This window comes from Oryzias melastigma, linkage group LG6, assembly GCF_002922805.2.
Source record: "Oryzias melastigma strain HK-1 linkage group LG6, ASM292280v2, whole genome shotgun sequence".
NCBI classification, from domain to species: domain Eukaryota; kingdom Metazoa; phylum Chordata; class Actinopteri; order Beloniformes; family Adrianichthyidae; genus Oryzias; species Oryzias melastigma.
The window spans coordinates 25,321,846-25,342,509 of record NC_050517.1 but is presented as its reverse complement, the minus strand read 5'-3'; the positions used below and the strand labels follow the sequence as shown (position 1 = coordinate 25,342,509).

The window sequence follows — 20,664 nt, the reverse complement described above, 5'->3', positions numbered from 1 at the left end:
TGACCGCCTGTGTTGCCTTTGTCCACGGACGGCCCTGCTTGAGGCTCATGCGGTTACCTCAAGGGGCACCATTTTCGTTTGTGAGGTAATAGTATCCTGAAGTATTTGCAAGGATTATGCAAGTTACACACACTTATGACATGCAGGTGTTGCCGTCATACAGTATGCCGATTGCTTCAAACAAAGAAACTGTGATCTTTAAGAGGAGCTTTTGATGAAACATGAGCCACAGCCTTCAGCAGTCTTTTGTGGTGTCTTGAACAGAAGGAGATCTTCAGAGATCTAATGATGCACCAGGAAATTGGTGATAAATGATGCTTGGAAGATTCTGCAAGCCGGCAGGTTTGCTTGTTCCTTTTTACAGAAAACTCCCCCAAAACACCTTCATAAATATGATTTCAACAATGAATGAATTTTGCCATGACAGAGCTGCATCCTCATCACCTTACTTCCAAATACCTTAGTGCCAAAGGATGTTGCATACTCTCAATTATTGATATAAATTAGTTGTGTTCAGTTTCAAAAGATCTTTCCTAATTTACACTATTCCTGAAGCAGGAAGTGATGGAATCTTGTTGAGAAAAAGAGGATGAGGATCCCTGGTGGCCTGTTTCTCTATGAAATATATAATGACTTGCAGCAGGTTTGTGCTCAGGATTCCAACCAAGATGGTACATATTACATTTTATCCAGTTTTATAAAGAAATTCTAATGTACTCCTGCTTCAAGTTCCCACTCAATTCCATCAAATCCACAACCTTCAGTTATGGATTCACAGGATTTTATCAGAGACATACATTTGTCATACACATTTTATTTATGGCTCTGCACCTTCTATCCCTTAGCTATTGAGGGAATACGATGGAGAATATGCATTAAGACTAAAAGAAACTCATAAAACAGCATCAAATCCAATAGTAACCACTGTATTACACTGCTCAGCATGCTGCTCACAGTCTAATCTCCTGCCGTAATTGAATGAAGCCTGCAAATCTTCAAACAGGGTTGCATCTCCTATTAACCCCTGAGTTTGTGGAGGACACTTGCAGTTTATAGGAGGACATTTTTTATGACAGAAATGATCAATCAAAAAGACGGATAGCAGAGATAGAAGACTGTTGATGTAACCTTTCCTGAATGTTGCCTAAACGCAGAGCAGCATCATTCATGACTAAAACATTTGTCAATAAGGAAAAAAAAATTACTAAAGCCCAACCAGACATTTAGAAGAAACTTGGAGAAGTTCCTTGACTTCTACATGTCAAGAAAAGAGCAGTGGAAGTTCATCAGAAATTTGCCTCTGAGTTGTGAGTGGGACTGTTGGCGCAGAGTAAGCCTGTCCTCAATACCCATCATCCCTTTGATAACACTCTGTCTCGCTAACTTATAGCCTCTCAAAACCCCAACTAAGCATAACCGGTCCAACGAAAATGGCGAGCGATATCTGAGCTATTCAGCTGTACAGTTTTAACCATGATGCCAGCTTAGACAAAAAAAAAAAGACTATCATTACATGGCTCTACTCGTCTACTAGTGGATGCATCAGAATGGAGTGGAGCAAAGGAGCTGGTGGGTCCCAGACTGTAGCTCCTACGTCACTGCTATAAACTTTTTCCAACCACATTTTTTCGTCTCCTCCTGATTCACCACAATTTGAATAAAGAAATACTCAGAAATATAATTTTAAAGGGGCCACACCATGATTTTCTTAAGTCTCTCAGAGTAAACTATGTCCATATGATCATATATTACCTTTTGAACAAAAAAAACCAAAATTATTTATGAAGTATTTGTTATTTTTGTGAGTTTTTTCCTACCAGGAAGTAAATTGACCAGATTCCTGAAGCTCCACCTGTCACTTTGAGTTACACGACGTCTTCTTAGAGCTAGCTCTGGCGTGTTTCGGATGTTCTCACTCTGTGATGTCAGCACGTGAGGACCCGCTCGTTTTCGTGGGTATGGAAGAGGTGGTACTGAGACCAGTTTTCAGAGGATTTCTCAGAAATGCGTGAACGGATCAAAATACCGCTTTGGGGTTCTTTATAGTGAGGAATGAACAGTATGATCCACTTTTTTCATGGTATGGCCCCTTTAAGTTTAATTTTCTTTATATAAGTCCTACATCATTAGAAAAAAGTGAAAACACCAAAAACACAGTTTACTTTGGAGTGAGTCTTTAAGGTGCCTCTGATAAGAAAACTACCTGGACAAATACTCCTGGGCAAGAGAATGCCTTGATGTCCTCCAGATAGACAGAGAGGAGGCTTCAGTGGAGTGGGAGGTCTGAGCATTGTCATTACTGCTGTACCTGTGATCTCCAGACTTTGAAGGACAAAAATCTTACCAGAAATTCCTTTGGAAGTGAAATAACCACACAGTTAGAAGTGGCTAAATGACGTCCTAATCAAATTTGCATAATTAGGTTTAGTTTAGTAAATGCCAAGGATCCTGTGGGGAAAGAAAAAAAAGTGAGTCAAACAACACAAGCATGTTTGAAAGTGCAAGAGACTGTAATTCAGTGATTTATTTTAGGGAAAAAAGTAAGCGCTGCTGCTTGGTGATAAGCAGCAGGTATTGTAGATGCAATGTGCTTTATACGTTTTGTCAAAACGAATTCTCCAGTGATTTCAGAAAAAAGTAATTTTCAGAAAAAGTTCGATTTTTGTTGTTCGTTGCTTTCCTGAATACAATAAGCTGCTGGGAAACTTGAAAAGGCTTCAAACCCAACAACAAGGTCACCAAGTTAACAGCAGCACTCTAAACTGACCTGAAATAAAGTCAAACTGCAGGGAAATGTCATACTTCTTTATTTATAATCACTTGCTTGTACAATGCCAGCTCAAACTAGATGCCTAAATTAACTACTATAATTGATAAAAACTAAATACCATCATTATTATTGTTTAATGGGTGAAGGAAAAAAGCAGGAGTGAAGAGAGATTTGCAAAGATAACACAAACCATCAAACTCTGAATAACACTTGAAGTTTATACCCGTGCTTAACCCATCTGTTTCTGTCACTAAGAGAAGAAGATTAAGAGAGCTTCACTCCACTTACTCTTCACGAAAGGCAGACATGCGACTGAAGCCAGCCTTCCCTGATCGGCAGGAGCTCTTCAAGCTGCTTCATCCTGAGCTCCCCTCCTGCCTGAGATCATATAAACACTTTAACCCCCCCGGGTGTCATCTATCTTTCTTCCTTAGCTTATAGAGTTTATCTGTAGATTTTTTTTTTATTTAAAATGTTGTCACTTTAGAGTTTATATCTGAGTTTCATAGATTTCAAAATACATTTAAAGACAAAAGGCTTTGGTTGCATTTGTCTTCCAAATTTAAAAAGAAATGTAACTTTAAACACTGTAAGTTGTAAGTAATACAAAAACAATAGTCCCTTAATTTGATTATGAAGTTTTCAAAATGAGTGGAAGTAGTCCAATGTTACTCATTATTAATGGGGATGTGTCTGTTAAGATAAAGACACAGCGGGCATGTGGTGCATATTCGAAAACGCGCTAAAAGTGGGTTCTAGAACATGCATGTAGCCCATAGTGTTCACACTGGACAAGCAGGGAGGGGCTTCTTCTTCTTTTTCTACTGTTTTCTATTGCATCCATCTATAGTTGGAAGAGGTTTGGTGCAAAATTTCAAAGTGGTGCAAATCTCACGTGATAATCAATCATTCACTGATCGCCTCTGATCAATTTTCAAACGTTTGGCACTTCTGTAAATTAAAAGGGACTATCAAATCCGAGTCCCTGATTGGTCAAAATTCCAAACTACTTTCAATGGCAGTGGGTTTTGTACATAGAACCCCAAAAAACTTGCATTGAGACGCATGAATGCAAGAGTGTTGAATGCAGAAGCCTGAAATACGCATCTACATAGACTTTTGATTGTATAAGTGGCCGCTTGAACTAATATTTCTGAGGCTGGTGTCAATGTCGATTAAAAGTTTTACATTTGTGGATTAAATATTTCTGATGATGCCTTTTGGCCCGTCTTCCTTGAAAAAAAGAAATAATCTCAATGGGATTTCCTGGTAAAATAAAGGTTGGAGAAAAAAAAGGCTAATCAGAATCAAACATTTACTGCATTTATTTTACAATTCAGAGATGGGATTTATCTAAAAAAATAAAAAAGAAAAAGAAAAAAGAAAAAAGGAAAACTAAACTTGGAATGTTATTTAAGTCACTCTCAAATTGTAAAGATGCAAAAGTTGATGTCATGAGGGAGAACTTTAGTCATTCTGTTCATTTAACGGCAAGGGCATGATCTGTGAAGATTAAATAAAGGTTCTTATAACTTGTTACTAAAAAAAAAAAAAAACATAAAACAGTACAACAGTCTGTAATATTAGCCATATAACACAATATTGGGAGGCGTCATGCCTTGAAGAAGGCATGTGTAATTTCTTTTTGCTGCCACGATGGGGTGTCCTGTTCCAATTGAAATTTTCAAGATGGTTTTCCAGATTTATGAAGAAAAACGTTCTAACAAAAGTTGTAACAATCTAACCAAGACAAAATCAATAAAGTTTTTCTGCTGTTTATTGCCTTGAGAGAGTAATACACAATCCTTTTTAAAAAAAAATGTTTCCTAAATGTGCGCTGTCGTTTGGTGGAGCAGGCGGTTAAAGGGTTAAATATATTTCAAACTTGGCTTATCATTGAGTAAAACTCTTATTTGTTTTCTACTATAAATCATTCAGATGTGACAAGTGTTCAGAACAATCTGAAATCTGTTTTTAAAAAGAGCTACTTTTGAATATTTTATGCTGTTTTTTTCATTCTTTCTAAAGCATCAGGGAAAAACTTAAAACAAGTTCCATGAAAATATCCTATGAAGTTCAAAATCTAAGCATGGCTACACAGTTGATCCTCTAAAGTCAATAATTGGTCATCAAATTCTCAGTTTTTAAATCTGTCAAGAAAAAAAAAATTCTGAAAATAATGAATACTGAAAACAAACTGAGAGAAACATCATCCTCTTAGCCTCTTAGGAACATTAGCCTGACTTTTATTCCATGCTAACGAGAATAGGGAATATGCTTTCCATCAAATTAATTTTGACCGGTGACCTTTGACCCTACATCATCCAGCAAAATTGTTTTGACAGGTGACCTGCTCCCAACCCTGCCCCTCGAGATGATGTCGTAATTTAAATAACATTGATATAAAATTGTTACGTCACCGTGAGGGGCGGGGTTGGGGGCGGGTCACCTGTCAAAACGAGTTTGATGGAAAGTATAGTTCTATTCTCTCTTATGCGATTGAGAGCAGAACCCAAAGGACACTATAGCTTTTAGCTGAACAGAAAGCAGTAATGTTAAATTTTTTTTACTGCGTGCACAAGCAAAATATAGACCTTTTTTTCAGATTTGTTTTAGTCCATCAGAGTAAATTACCTGCACACACTAAGATAATTGAGATATTCATTTTTGGTACTCCCTTGTGGACCATGTTTCCTGCTTCAACCTCATCCTGACGAGCTGATTTAATCAGCCAGGTTCATTAATGACAAATGCACTTCTCATCAGCGAGTCTGCAGTGTTTAGCAACATTCTCACACTTCCTCTCTATTTACTTCATTCGATTTAAAGAGAGTTTGGCACGGAGGGAACGACATAACCAGATGGCCAAACTAAAGCATTTTGCTCCAATGAGATGCATTTTGGATGCAGGAATGTCTCTTATTCTTAAAGGTCATTGGGTTGGACGTCTTCAGGAGTCCAGAACGCTGTCCGGCCCACGCTTTATAAAACTGAAAGTCACTCCAGATGGGATCCATCACTCTGAAGAGTCCAGGCCGATGCAGTTGAGTTTAATCTCCTGCAGCTCTGAGAACTGTCCAGTTTTCACACATGCGTGCAAAGAAGGAAACATGTGTTCTGCAGATGGACACAAAGGTTTACCCGAAGCAGCTCCCTCGCGTGAGACAGAATAAAAGAGGATTACAAACATCTCATGGAGCAGAAAGAAATACAATTAAAACATTTAAGTTCAGAAGAAAGAAAAGAAGACGCTCAAAAGATTTTGAGAATCTTCAGCGACACCTGCTGGACAAAACGCGCTCCTGAAAAAGTGTGCGCACATCAGGACGCTAACAAAAAAGTAAAAAACAACAACATAGGAAGGAAATGGCAAATTATCCATTAGATAAAAATACATTTCATAAGGAAATACATCGTTATTTTTTATATAGAAATATATTTTTTCTTTAAAAAGTTTGACGTGAATCAGAAAAAACACTCTAACAGAGCAAGTTCTGTTTTCATTTTTTCCTGAATGTTTTCATGCCATGGGATGAGTCTCTGACTGCATGGCGTCTCCAAATTTGACACACACCGTGCGCAAAGCTGGAGATGCGCCCCTTTTTGCGCGCGAGGCAGCGTGATCTGTACGTGAAGCAGCGGAGAGGAAGAAAGAAGAAGTATCTCCCGCTTGAACTTTCCCTTGCCTCGGGTCAGGGAGATAATCGTTCGCACCCCCTCCCCATCCCTCAGCCTCCAGCTTAACTCGCTGATCTGAGAGCAGCAGAAGCTCCCCGCTCCTCTCCCCTCTCTTTTTTTATATATATTTTTTTAGCAGCTCCTCACCGCTGCGCGCACCAGACGCGCTCCCTCCACGCCGGGATGGACTCGCCTCGGTCTCTGCATCCTTGACGCCGCCTGTAGTTCAGTTGGAGTTCCCCACAGAAAGACAGAACACCTTTTTTTCTTTCTCTCTCCTGTAACTGGACTTTATTTCTGCGTAACGGCCGCGGCGCGCTCCTCTGCGGCAGCAGTTCCGAACTGGGAATGGATTTGGACCGGGTTTTTTTGCAGTTCTGTTTGGTCCTGAGTTGTGCGTGCTGCTGCGCACTCGCTTTCGTGGAGGATCCCTCCGGAGGAGGCAGGTCGGACGGCTTCTGCGGGCGGATCCTGCGGGCGCAGATCCAGGGGACCCGGAAGGAAGGGCACCATGAGTTCAGACTCAAGGTGGAGGGAGACCAGGAGAACTACAAGCCTGGCACCACCTACAAAGGTGCAGTTTGCTCAAATCTGAGTTCACAAACAATAACATATTACCTCTCCTGTAATGCTTTTCTCTAATGTTTTGCTGAATCTTCTGCAGAAGTCTTTGATTAGACTCTTAAATGTTGCGATGTGACCTTTTATGTGTGTTACGTGCATAATAGTGGACACTTTGGATGCAACTTGGCTGCTCATTAGACTGACCCAAAAAAAGTTTCCACCAGCTGAGGATAGTTTGATCTCCAACTCTAACATTTCCTTTGATTTGGAGTTTATTTATGTAAAAGAACACTCCTGTGGGAAAATATAAAAACGGATGATCCATATTTTTTACTTTTTAAAGGACAACATCTAAATTATATATGGCAGATGGTTTAGTTTGAAATTCAGCAGACCTCATAAACAAGATAAAGTTTCTGGTGTGGACATCTTTCTTGTCAGTGCCTGCAAAACATTTCCAGATAAATGGTGTAGAGGACATTCAAAACAAAGCAGCTCAGAGGAATGAGCTGAGGGTTTGGGATTTATTGCTGTTGCTGCACAAAACCCTGTTGGAGACACGCAAACGGTTTTTATTTCTTACTTTTTTAATCAAAACTCTAGAGTAAGATGCAAAGGTTCCTTCTGCAGCCTCCCCTCTTCCTCACAAAAAGCGCATCTCCATGTTTGCCTCACCTCCATCCTCTTCAGTGACCCCGATGTGTAAACGTAAAGCCTGTGTAATGCTCTGTGGAGCTGATGCACTCTCAACCTGCTTCACAGTTCTCCTCCTGGCAACCAGCCCCGCGTATTTCAGAGGCTTCACTCTCATCGCGCTGAAAGAGGGCAGGGAGGGCACCGCGCCTGACGACTACATCGGACAGTTCCAGGTAAACAAGAACAGGTGTGCCAGGGAACCTCTGCAGACGGAATGTGTTTGTGCATGCTGGGAAAATGCACAAATATTAGTTTATTTACATCCTTAAATGCACACAGTCCTCCTGGCTGCTTTTTATTTGCGGATGTTTACACTCTTCCCAGGATTCACGTCTTATTCAGTTTGCAAAATCCTGTTTTTGTGGTATTTTACAGAAGAGGTGTTTAGCATTTTTGAAAAAGTTTGACATCTTTTTAAACCATTTACAGCCATTATTGTGGCACAGAACATTCTGCTCAATGTCATCTGCATACATGATCACATTTGCATCTCAACAAACAGACACAAATAATTATATATACAAAACAACAGTCCTTAACTTAAATCCTTGGATCCCTGTCATTGACTGCAGATGAAACTTTACAAATTTCCCCCACAACCTTTCCGTTTCTATGAACAAACACCACAGAGTTCCACTCGTTGACTGTATATGAGAACTGGATAGAGTGGCCCCTCCTACCTCACGTTCCAAGCAGGAAGTGGCCATAGCTTCAAGTAGCCAAAATCCTATAGAATTCTGTTAAGAAATAACTGAGAAAACAGTTATTACTCAGTCATTATATTTTTCTAGAATAACAATTCTTGTTCTACTACTTTTGTTAGCATTTTCTTGCTAGTCCCACATTTTTTATTACACTTTTTTTCTAGTGCAAGTTATTTGAGTCATGAACCGGCCAATCAAATGCCTAAAGAAAAATATGTGGTATAATTTTGAATGTTTGGGAGAATCTTTTAAACGTTTCAAACTCGTTTTCAAGTGATAAAGGGGAGTAGCCTTCCAACAAGCTCACTCCAGATTGGCAAAAGGGTTGCCATAGAAACAATGACCCAGATCATTGAGTGTATATATTGACTGGACATCTCAACTCCCCCCCTGTTGTGTTTCAAATAGGAAGTACCTCCTGGTCCTATGAAGACAAAGTCCCATAGACTTCTATTGGGAAATGGAAAGTTATTTCTCAGTCATTATATTTTAATAACAATTCTTGCTCTACTACTTCTGTTAACATTTTCTTGCTAGTCCCACATTTTTTATTACACTTTTTTTCTAGTGCAAGTTATTTGAGTCATGAACCGGCCAATCAAATGCCTCAAAAGAAAAATATGTGGTATAATTTTGAATGTTTGAAACGTTTGAAAGATTCTCCCAAACTCGTTTTCAAGTGATAAAGGGGTGTGGCCTTCCAACAAGCTCACTCCAGATTGGCAAAAGGGTTGCCATAGAAACAATGACCCAGATCATTGAGTGTATATATTGACTGGACATCTCAACTCCCCCCCTGTTGTGTTTCAAATAGGAAGTACCTCCTGGTCCCATGAAGACAAAGTCCCATAGACTTCTATTGGGAAATAGAAAGTTATTTCTCAGTCATTTTATTTGTTAGAATAACCATTCTTGCCCTGATACCTTTTTGTTAACATCTTCCTAATCTTATTTTTTTTATGTTTTTTTTTTCTTTATTGCAAGTTTTATTAACTTGTAAACAGACCAATTACTGTAGATGCCTCAGTAAAAGCATGTGGTGCTGGCTGGCCCCAAGAGTACCTGGCTGCAGAAAACAACATGGACCCAGGATGGTGCTAGAGAATTTTTAACTGGACCCCCTCAAACGAAGCTCGGAAAAAGTTCACTCTCTTACCCTAGAAAATTAGGTTATAGTTATGAATCTTCTAGTAAAGATATGCAATTTCCTCTTCCGGATACAGTTGTGATATTTCGCTTACGTTGTGTTTGGGCTCCTGCAAACCTGCGACCAGGTCCTTCTCGCTGGCCCCTCCTTGAACGTGTGATTGACAGCTTCTCCCAAGTCGCTTTCAGTGGAAGGGGTGTGGATTTTGGACAAGCTCAATCATGACTGGCGACAGTACTTTCTCTAAAAACGTGACTTAGACCAACTCGGACCAGTCACCGTTGATGAGTTTCGAAATGATGGCGACCGTATCAGGAAGTCAGTGACGGCTTTAGGAAAAAAAAAAAAATAAATAAATAAATAAAAAGGCCCCAGTTTTGTTGGAGCAGGAAGTCAACCATTTTCAAATGGTGATGTCACTCTCACTTGGTCCAGTTCTCATGTACAGTCAATCGTCCTTCCACTGAACATTTTTGTAAACAAAGTACCACACTGTTTTACCCAAAATGCAATACCAAACAGTTAAGTACCCACGTTTTCTGGACTGCTATAATTCAACAGCTTGTTATGATTTATTTTGCCCCCTCTTGTGTAAAACAGGAACCCATGCTGGCATCTTTGTGCGTCTCGTACAGAGCAAAGAAAGCCGACGTGGGATGAGTATCGCAAACATTTTCTTCTGTGGAAAAATAAATTAAAAGTAATGCATGAGAACAAAGAGATAAACAGAGTTGAAGGGAGAAATGTGAAATGTTTGTTTCAGTAGTAACACATCTCCCACTGAGCAGCCGAGAACTCCTGAGGAGAGAGCCAGACTTTCTCAATTACCTTCCACTCAGTGTAAACAGGAACACACATCTGTGTTTCCACATGCTGAGTCCAAACAGACGTCTTGCAAACCGAGCGAGAAGCTGCTGTCTTGCGTGCAGCAGTTTGAGCAGAGTTTGCTGCCGGATTTCAGGCTTTTAATCATCATTCACTTTTGCTTGTTTTCCTACGCGCGCACATAATGGCCGGCATTAGATCACTCTTTATTAGAAACACTGTTAGTCATGTTTGGAAAATCCATCACTGCGCACATTTCTGCAGCTCAGTTAAACACTGTGGGTTCTTTGGTTTTTCTTAACCCTTTAAGGGCTCATTCATCATCTGCAGACTGCAGTTCCCATGGTCAGAGGGCGCCTCGGGTCCTGAAGGGATAATTATGGAGGGAAAGAAGCAGCCGTCCTTCCATCTATGCATCCATAAACTGCTCAGGCTTGAAGCATCTGACATGATGACACAGATGTTTGCTTTGACCTTAATGCTTGTCATTGTGCTCTTCAGAGAACATTTTTCAACTCATCTCTCACAGCTCACCCAAAAAGTACAATTATAAACTGCATTTTAATGAATAAAGTAGAGCAGAAGCACAATAATGGTTTTATGGAAAAGTATTTGTCCCTTTTTGATATAAGGATTTTGTGGCAGTTATTATTAATGATTGTTGTGGCATAAAATGGCTGATTTTGCGGCAGCTTTTGCGAAAAGTTGCAAAGTTTTTTTTTTTTTTAATGTTTTTCCAAAAAGCACCTCAAACATATTAATTATTAAATAAACTATTCCATCTCTTTATTAGGACATATCACTAAATATTGATGTTTTTTTATAGTAAGATTCCTTAACAAGCTTTATTAACACGTTAACAAAGATTAATAATGTGTTTATAGCATGTTTAGAAGACATTTCTTAGCACAAAACACCAAATACGGTTTATTAATTAAGCTTAATTATCATCTAAACTGTCTACAAGGGCAATCTTAATATACTGCTAACAAGCTTAACAAATATCCTAACAATCCTAGTCAACATTACCCATGTTGTGCTTTTATTTAACATGAATAAAACTGTGAAACCCAAAGTGAGCATGTGGTTGCTCCTGCTCACAATAACCCAAATATTTGTCTATTGATTTAAACCTACTTTGGAGAAAAATTGCATGATACAGGGAAAAATGACAAACTTGAAAAAAACAGCATAAGCAGTTTAAGGGTGTAGTTAGGACTCACTCCGGACCAAATTATGTGAACACAGTCCGGAACAAATCATTTTTTCAGTCTGAATACTAATGGAACCCCGCCTTTTCCTGCTTTCTAACAACAAGGTTCCTGTTAGCATATATCTATAACAGTAATAATAACCAAATAATTATATTAATCAGTACATTTGTACATTCTTCTCAGCACAACAGACCTGGATAATTGTGACTGCGTTACATTTATTTGTCTTGCCTATTTGTGTCTTTCTGTCATTCTCTGCTGGTGTTTTTGTGCTAGAAACATTTCAATTGATGACTTCCTTTTATGTTCTATGACAAAATGACATGAAGAACAAAACAATTTTTCACCATTTTCATGGAGAGTGTGGAGAGACTGAGAGGCACGGTCCTTCGCTGTGATTCCTGTGGGGCAAATGTGACATCCTTTAAGTAAGCAAAGAAACCATCTGGAAGATTTCTTGGTGGCAATCTACGTCATCACCCATGACGTCGTCAATCACCCATGACGTTGTCACGGGTGATTGGTCAAAGTTGTGGTGAAAATGTAAAGTTGCAGGGTGCGTAAAGATTTAGCAGGGGTTTGCTTGAATTTGTGTTAATAGTTGCGATCACAACATCACAAATTATTGTTGAGACTGGTTAATAGGTAATTTATTGTAATAATGATAACTTGACTGAAAAAAAACATGTTTAAGTTGGTGAATTATTATATAAAAATAATTTAAAAAAATGTTATGATAGATCACTTTGTTTGGGAAAGTTTAGTTTCTTTTGAGACTTAAGATTAATTTCTGTCAGATCTGTTTACTCTAAGAATCACTTAAACATCTAAAATAACTTTAACCCTCTTAACCTGAATTTATTCCCAGCTATGGAAAAATATTCACTTGTGTTTTTCCTTTAAGCGGATTCTGTATTAATGTCATTTTTGAGCTGAAATGGTTTGTCGCGTATTTGCGACAACAGGTTTTAAGAGGTTGTACGAACAGAGTTGCAACAAAGTCAGTGACATGTCTCAGTCTTAAAGGGTTACAATGACATTTCTGCAGATTTTCAACTCCAGAAAACCATGGAGAGAGACAATACATACAAAAATAGAAAACTTGGAATAGTGCAGCACCTTCCCAAGATTTACAAACTGACAAAAATGACTACAAGAACGCAAGTCAGTGTTCAAGATTTATCAGAAAGAGACTGCACAAAGATGAATAGAGCTTAATGAGACAGACAATACAACACAAACTGTACTGTTTGAAAAAAATATTTGTAATATGTCCCAAAAGTCAAACAATCTATTAACTGATGAGACAAAATAAGATCTTTCTGAAACATGTTGCAACTGGAGTCAAACTAAAAGCATTTTGGTAAAGTAAGAGAAGAACAGCATTCATTTTGACTGAAAATTTGATTTTTAAAACAGTACATTTTGAAGTTTTTACTTAAAAACGTTGGCTTTTGTTCTCATTTTAATGTCAGTTCCACCAAAGGGGTGAAGTCGCTCAGAAAAATCAAAGAAATATTGTGTTTATATAGTTTTGGAATGACTCAGAAAACACACATGAACATCAGGAAAAATGATGAATTTTCCAACACCACATGAATGCAAAAATCATTTTCTGCACCTAAACTAAGTTCAGTGTATCATCTATGGACAGACACCACAATTACAGAGAAAATAAAATATAATAAGAATCATCAATATCATTGAATCCAGTTTGTTGGGACATATATAGTTAATGCCCAGTTCCAAACAGACAAAAATATAACATTCTTGAATGAATCTCTCATTAAGTCCAGAAAAACCTTCAGTCTGTCCGAATTCAAACATTTCTACTCATAATAGAACAACTTTTGTACCCAGGAATGAAACCTTGAGGAATGAACAGTGTTTATATTGACTTTAGAGACACAATTTGGTTTGTTTTATCCATGCAAAAGATAAAGCTGATGCTGAGGATCAAGCTGAAGTGTGAAAAAATGAATCATAACTTCAAGCTGAAGAGTTAAAACAGGGAGTTGTTAGCAGGACAGCTGATGGAGCACAAACTATGAATTTACTGTTCATTTCCCTGCAGCTGAAGTGCTGTTACATCATCTGTGTGTCACCAAACTCTGAGCTGAACTGCTGTTCAATATAAAGCACATTGTTCTGCTCATATATTTCAGCATTAGCTCGTTTCACAGAGGACAAGCAGGAATATCAGACTCCAGTTTGAATGCCCAGTTCAGCCAACATCCATGTTTCTGCAAAAATACACATTTTACCTTTGACTGATTCAGCGAGGCCAAGCAGAGGCCCGTTTATTTTCTATAGCACAATCCAGTGACGAGGCCATATGCAGCGCCTTCCATAAAACATAAAACTGGAATAGAACAATCATGAATTATTTGGAAATAATGGGATTATAACAATCATAATTAATTTTGCTTGGTTTGATGTTTCTTGCTTTTTGTGTAGCGCCTTGAGACGAGCTCGGCTGTAAATTGGAGCTTTATAAATAAACAGAGCTGTATTGAATATAGAGGAAATGCAATAAAAAATATATCACCAGGCTATAATTTAGCATGCAGTAAGAAACAGACAAAAGACTATGATAGGCTCTATTATTAAGGTTAACCATTCAAATGCAAGAACGTGGAGCTGAAAACAGCAGGTCAAAGTTTGCTGTCAGAAAAGAGACTTACGGATCAGAGACGTCACAAATTCACTGTGTTAAAAGGAACCGGACAGATTGACATCAGCTCTGTACTTTTATTCAACACCATTTCAGACAAATAGTTTTAAAACAGACACTCTGACAGGCACAAACTTAAAGACCCACTTCAATGAAAATTGTGCTTTTGGTGTTTTTTTACAAGTTTTTGTAGCATTTTTCTCTTGATGGAGGGCATATATAGAATATATAGAATATATTTTTTATTTTTTTTATTTTTTTATTTTTTCATCGCTTATGCTAGCTTGGGGTTGTGAGGGTCTGTAAGCTAGTAGGAGAGTGTAAACAGAGGCATGATGGGATATTATTGCAGGGTTACTTCCACACCAACAGTCCCATCCAAATCTTAAGAAGCAAGTATCTGATTGGCTCCTGCTTTGCTGCAGAAAATATGTCTTAAAAAACAACACAGGCTTTTTGATTCTGGATAAAAACTTCATAATTATAATTAAAATACCTCTGGGAACATCTCTATGATAGACAAAAATACAGTTGCAGTGAGACTTTAAGGTGTTTACATCTTTTGTGCGTCTTTGTAAAACACTACAGTCCATATAACAGAGCAGCACATTGCAAAAAGGAAAGTCAAAAACACTTAACTTTTTTTTTAGGAAAACTGTCTTATCTTCTGTTTTGTTAGAAAAATAATCTTCTAAAGAAAGATTTTCAATAGTAAACTAATCGTAGGCTGATTCCAAATTCTTCTCCTATCCCTAAGGCTTCTCCCTCCCTCAGAGGAGAAACATTTCTTCACGTGAGTGTGCTCTGAAGAATAGAAGTTTACATTTGAATAAAAGTAATGACTATTTTGCTCTAGCATGACTTTTTAAAGTTATAAAACCATTGCTGTTATATGTTTTCCGAACGCTAGCAGCTATGCATTTATGAAGATGACCAGCAACTATTGATGACATCATCAAGGGTTAGTATTGTCCAAATTTGAAGAGACTATTTTTCTATAACTCTTCGCTTAAATCTAGGGTTAGAAAAAAAACACATTTTAGGAAAATTTGATTTATTTCTTGGGGGCCTGTTTTAGCAGATGTTCTCCATTTATGGATGAGAAATTAACCATTTTTTTACAAATCCTTTTGTAGCCAAAAATCATTATTTCTGTAATTGTAATGTTTAGAATGACTGTAATTTCTGTGGTCCGTTTTGGCAGCTGGTTAGTCTTCTAATGCACGGCTGGTTCATCAGCTGCACTGATGCCACATCATCTGCCAGTTTAGAGTGCTTTTACACTGGCTAGTTTGATCCACACCACTTTCTTTTCCTTATTGTCCCAAATGTGTGATGAAAGTGACAGTATCCTCTGTGGTCCAGGGAGAATGGAATGGGACTGTTTTTGTTTCCTGGTGCGAAACAAGTGAAGCTGTTGGAAGATTGACATTATTTTTTTAAGGCCTTTGCAGAATGACTTCTCAGTAGGTTCTTGTAATATATATTTTTTGTTTCGGTGCCGAATATTTTATGTTGCAAAAATTATATATAAATAAAATCGTTCTTTGTTAAATCCATCAGTTGATTTGTTTTTCTGAATGAATATAATGATATTTTTCCATAACCAAAAACAGCTTTTTAGTTGCTTTTGAGTTTAAATTGACATTTGATTAACTGGACTGTCGTCCAACTTGCTAGTTGCATAAAAAACATGTTTCAGTCAAACAAAAACATGTTAAAGGACAGTTTGAAAGATAAATCAAAATTTGTTTGAATAATTTTAGATTGTTATTGAAATTGTAAATCGAATTAAAGTTTTAAATTTGTGAATCAAACTCAGATGGATTCAGAATCATGGCAGTTGATTTACTTCTCATATATTAATGAATTTTGATTTCATAATCAGGTGCATCTTGGGTTTCTATAACTGTATTCTCTGATCATCTGAAAGTATGGCTTATTAAGGCTAAAATCTAGCATGTTTATATGTTTATTCAAGCATAGTCTCCTATTTTGACACTGAATAAAACTCGAGATGTTTCAACATTAAACAAGAACATTAAAGTAATGAAAGGTCATCAAGTAGATTTAGTAAAAAGTAAGGTCATACTTTTTTTTTTTTCATCTAAAACTTAACCAGGGGAGAAAACTTACAGTACGCATATTTCCAGCAGCCTGACATTTAGATATTTACAGTCACAGCCATATTTAGACCTAAAAAATGCAGAAATATTTCTTTTTACTGGTTGGGGTGGAATGCTCTAAAAACCCACTGACTGGAATATAAAAGGCGGACTGACTGGAACAAGAAAACGCGGCCTTGCTTTGTCATTTTTAAACAAATGTGACCAGACAGAGAGGACGATTGGAGGCCTGAAGCAGCCATCAACGGAAGAGGCACTCACTGTTCTATTAAAATAAATTAAAAAAAGCAACAAAATTAAAGTATTTACATTTTAAATCAAAGTTTTGAAAGTAAAACTACAACTTTTGAAGAAAAAGATTAAGATATATAACAACTGATTTGGAAGTAGAATGATTATTCTCTTTTGTGCAGAAACTGGGTTTGAATTGTTCTGAGGTTTAGGCATGACTCACATTTTCTTCACTTTAAATCATGTAAAACATTTTGAAATCCAAAGAAATTATGCACCTCAGTTGAGTTAAAATTCTCCAATAAAAAATGTGTTTTTGGAACATTTTTGTCACGATATTAGAAAGAAATTAGGATGAACGTTTTCATTTATTCAAAACGTGATGGATTAGTTGCAGATGTAAAGTGCAGTTTTGATCTTGTTTAATGAAATCCTTTAAAGTTTGCTCAAATTAAGACAGAACATTTTATAAAGCGCTAAATGCATCAGAAGTTTCCTTGTGAATTTTAGATAATTTACTTGATATTTTACAATTTTTGACATCGAGTCAAAAAACTTCTTTCTAGAGGTGCTAACTCCGGCACAGCACTTTTAATATCCTACATGTCTGATATTCTTAAGTGTATATTGTTTGCTGTTACACTGGAACTTGTACAGAGTTGTGTGCGCAAATGTATTTATGCAGCCACTGGCACTGTGAATCCAAGACAAATTTCCTACGGGACACTAAAGTATATTTGATTTGACTTGATTTTGAGAATCTGGTTGAGCCTGATGTATGTTGTCGTTTTAAAGGTATGTTTCCTTTTTGTCACCCTGTGATCTAATCTGTGTAATGTTGTTCAAACTTGCAGCCATTTTCAAAATGTCGTAACAAATGCACAACAAACAGCTTTTGATGAATAAATCCATAAAAGGAGGGAAATGAGGTGCCAATTTAAAACCCAGAACATTAAATGAAAAAAGTTATTTTAATTATGCTCCTGAATATAAAAATAGTCTTTCAAGTATTGGAAACATGACTTGTTTGAGCTTTTCGGATGAATAGAAACATATAATGAGGTTTTCACAAAAACAGAATTAAAATAACAGAAAACTCATTGTGTTGAAGCTGGAGGACAGTTCGATGTGTGGACCTTGGTTCTGTTTATACTCTTTTCTGAGAGTGGCAAGCCGGTGGAGGTCAGCCGGGGAGAGCTGTGGCGCAGGGAGCTTGCTTTTGGATTTAACAGTTCAAACCTCCGCATTCTTCTCTGTGAAAAGCCGGCCGACTGAGTCCCAGCTGAGGGTGGAGAGAAGCGGTGAGCAGAAACTGGAACAGGCTGAGCTCAGCCTGAACACAATCAAAGCTGACAATCTGGCTTTGCAATCTGTTTAATACAACGCGGTAAATCCACAGGATTTTTGATGCTTTTTAATTGACAGATGTAATTTCCACTTTTACCCTCAAAAGGAATCTAATTCAAGCTTCGGGGAAACTCATTTCAAAATCCTGTCAAGTGTTGAAAGAATGTATTCTGAAATATTCTGAAATGCCACAGCGAGCACTTGTAGTATCTATTATTCTCTAATAACCACAGTGAGCTGTCTCAATAAAACATTTACTCTGATTCATTTAGGCAAAGAAATGTCTTTTCCAATGACTCCATTTACTAAAAATGCCATCCTTTGTGTTCCCGTTCAAAATAAAAGATGACAATGAGTCGAGCGTTTTATCTAAATGACCTCAATCCATCAGTCTCAGCTTCCTTTTATAGGAAGACTTTTGTTTAATAGTACTGATGTAGAGTTAAGTTTTTGAAAATCTGACTGCCGATTGGACGTGGAGCCCGATTGGGAAATTCTTCTGGTCAAAAGCTTCGGTTTGTCCGAACTGTGCGCGCGCGAGAAGACCCCACCGAGCTTCCTCTTTGGAAATGTGTGCGCACACATGACTCCTCGCTAACGTGTGTGTTTTTCCCAGCCCTCCTTGCATTACTGCGGGACATGGGTCATATTTATCTAGGCCAGCTCTGTGTTATTGCGCAGGGAGACAAATGGAGCTTGTTTGGATAAGGGAGGCGATGAGCAGACATGAGATATGATCTTTTGTTCGGGGCTTGGAGTTTGGCGGCGATAAACAAACCCTATCGGGAGGAAGTACCACAACTAAGGCATGATCTTCTGAGGCAATACAGGCAATCACAAAATCCAAGTGCAGCTCAAATGGCTCAAAGGAAAGAGGCGGGTGGAAGGAGAAGTTTGGACCGATGGTGACCTGATATGCAGCACAAAGTAATCCTAAAGTAATTATTGTTCTCTTAGTTACCAAAGTCTGAGCTTGAATCTCATCCTGATCTTGTTCTGGATAAAGAACCTTTTTTGATAAAAAATGCTTCCACAACTCTGGCATACGAAGGGTTAAAAACACCATATATGCTAGTAAAAAGTTGCTTACCTGATTTCTGTGTTGGTTCAAAACTGTGGTCAAACGACACGTTTGGTTTGCTTAAAGTGAACCACAGTTTGTTTCTGAAGTGGACCCTGGTGCAGGACCAGGATCCGCTCTCTGACCCATCTTTTAAGGTGATCCTGGTTTCTTTCCCATCAGATTGAGCTCTGGTTCGCTCCAAGTGTCTGAATAGGCTCCACGCTCGGAGTGGAACAACTGGACCAAAACGGCCACCGTAGCCAGGTATTATGGGACATAACCAGAGTAGGAACGTAGCAACCGCTGAGCCGTGGAAGGTAAAGCGTCCATGAGCCACAGCGACTTATTCAAATGCAGGAATGCAGGATTATTAAAAACAACTTTTAACATGATACACATTGTATCTCACACTTTTTTTCCCAACAATTTATACATCATAAAAACTTTTTAGAGTACCTTAATAGCCGTTGCCTCCTCAGTTACCGTCTTGCAGCATGCCTCCGCCGTACCAAAGTGTTGTACCTGAAGTTGATGCAGATGTTTAGAATTGGTCTGCGAAATTTAAAGTTTGAATAAGTGAACTAACCCAACAGGGACTGCAAAGAGACAGACTTCTTTGATTCTTTCTCCTGTTGCTTTGCTCTGCCCTCATAATTCCTGGCCAATCAATGAGGAGATCTTTAGTCATTTGGTTTTGTTTACAAGCTTTGGTTCAGAGCAGAAATATCTGGGGCCCGTTTCAAGAAGCAGGTTTTGTTGAAACTCTGAGTTTGTGAACTCTGAGTTAAGGAAAACTTTGAGTTTCTGGTTTCAGAAATGGAGGTAACTTAAACCCGTGAAAGTGGGTTAAACCAAACCTGTTTCACAAAGCGGGATAAGCTGAACTCAGAGTAAATCACTATGGCAACGTAACCTGGTGTGGAGCAGGTTTCCTTCTGGAAACTCAGAGTTCCCTGAGGTCTCCACCCCTTTTTAAAGTGAAGGTTGTTCAAATAGGACTTTAGAGAACATTTACATTAGAGACTGCACATTTCCGCCACACTGAAACTAGCTTGTCCATTCATAGAGGATCCCGTGGACGAGGAGGCTGGATTAATGCAGAGGGAATGTCATTCACGTCGGGAGAGAATTTTGAGGCCACAAGTCGAATTCCTGGCGTTTACTAATTCATTTTTATTTGAGCAATAACGTTATTCTATGTCACCTTTTGAGTTTGCCATGGGTTTTGTTTTGGTCAAGTTCATTTATTAAAAGTTTTAGTTTTGCCACTAAACCTGGTCTCCTGCATTTTGGATCTTACACTGCCAGTTAGGGAAATTACAGAAAAAGTAGAAACAGATATAAGTATTTTATGTGAGACCACCTACTTTTATTGAGGCATCTGATTGGCCAATTTACAACTTAAATGATATGCACACACACGAAAAAGGTAGGATTAGCAAGAACATTTAAGGGAAAAAAGATATAAGAGCAAGTACGCTCATTGTGACAAATATAATAACTGAGTTAAAGATGTTTATATGTCAATAGAAGTCTATGGGATTTTGGCTTTTTGGAACCAGTAGGTACTTCCTGCTTGGAAGGCGAGGGAGGAAGGGTCACTCAGTCCAGTTCTCATATACAGT

The 20,664-nt window shown here is 38.1% G+C and overlaps 1 protein-coding gene across 1 annotated transcript in view; it reads left to right on the top strand.

The window, feature by feature from the left end:
* The first annotated feature begins 6,320 nt into the window (after positions 1-6,320).
* Positions 6,321-20,664, top strand: part of LOC112152666 (spondin-1) — a 93,217-nt gene continuing 78,873 nt past the window's right edge. The window contains exons 1-2 of the mRNA XM_024282373.2: positions 6,321-7,022; positions 7,775-7,881. Of these exons, the coding sequence (XP_024138141.1) occupies positions 6,797-7,022; positions 7,775-7,881 (333 nt within the window). The 5' untranslated portion in view covers positions 6,321-6,796. The remainder of the gene's footprint in view (positions 7,023-7,774; positions 7,882-20,664) is intronic.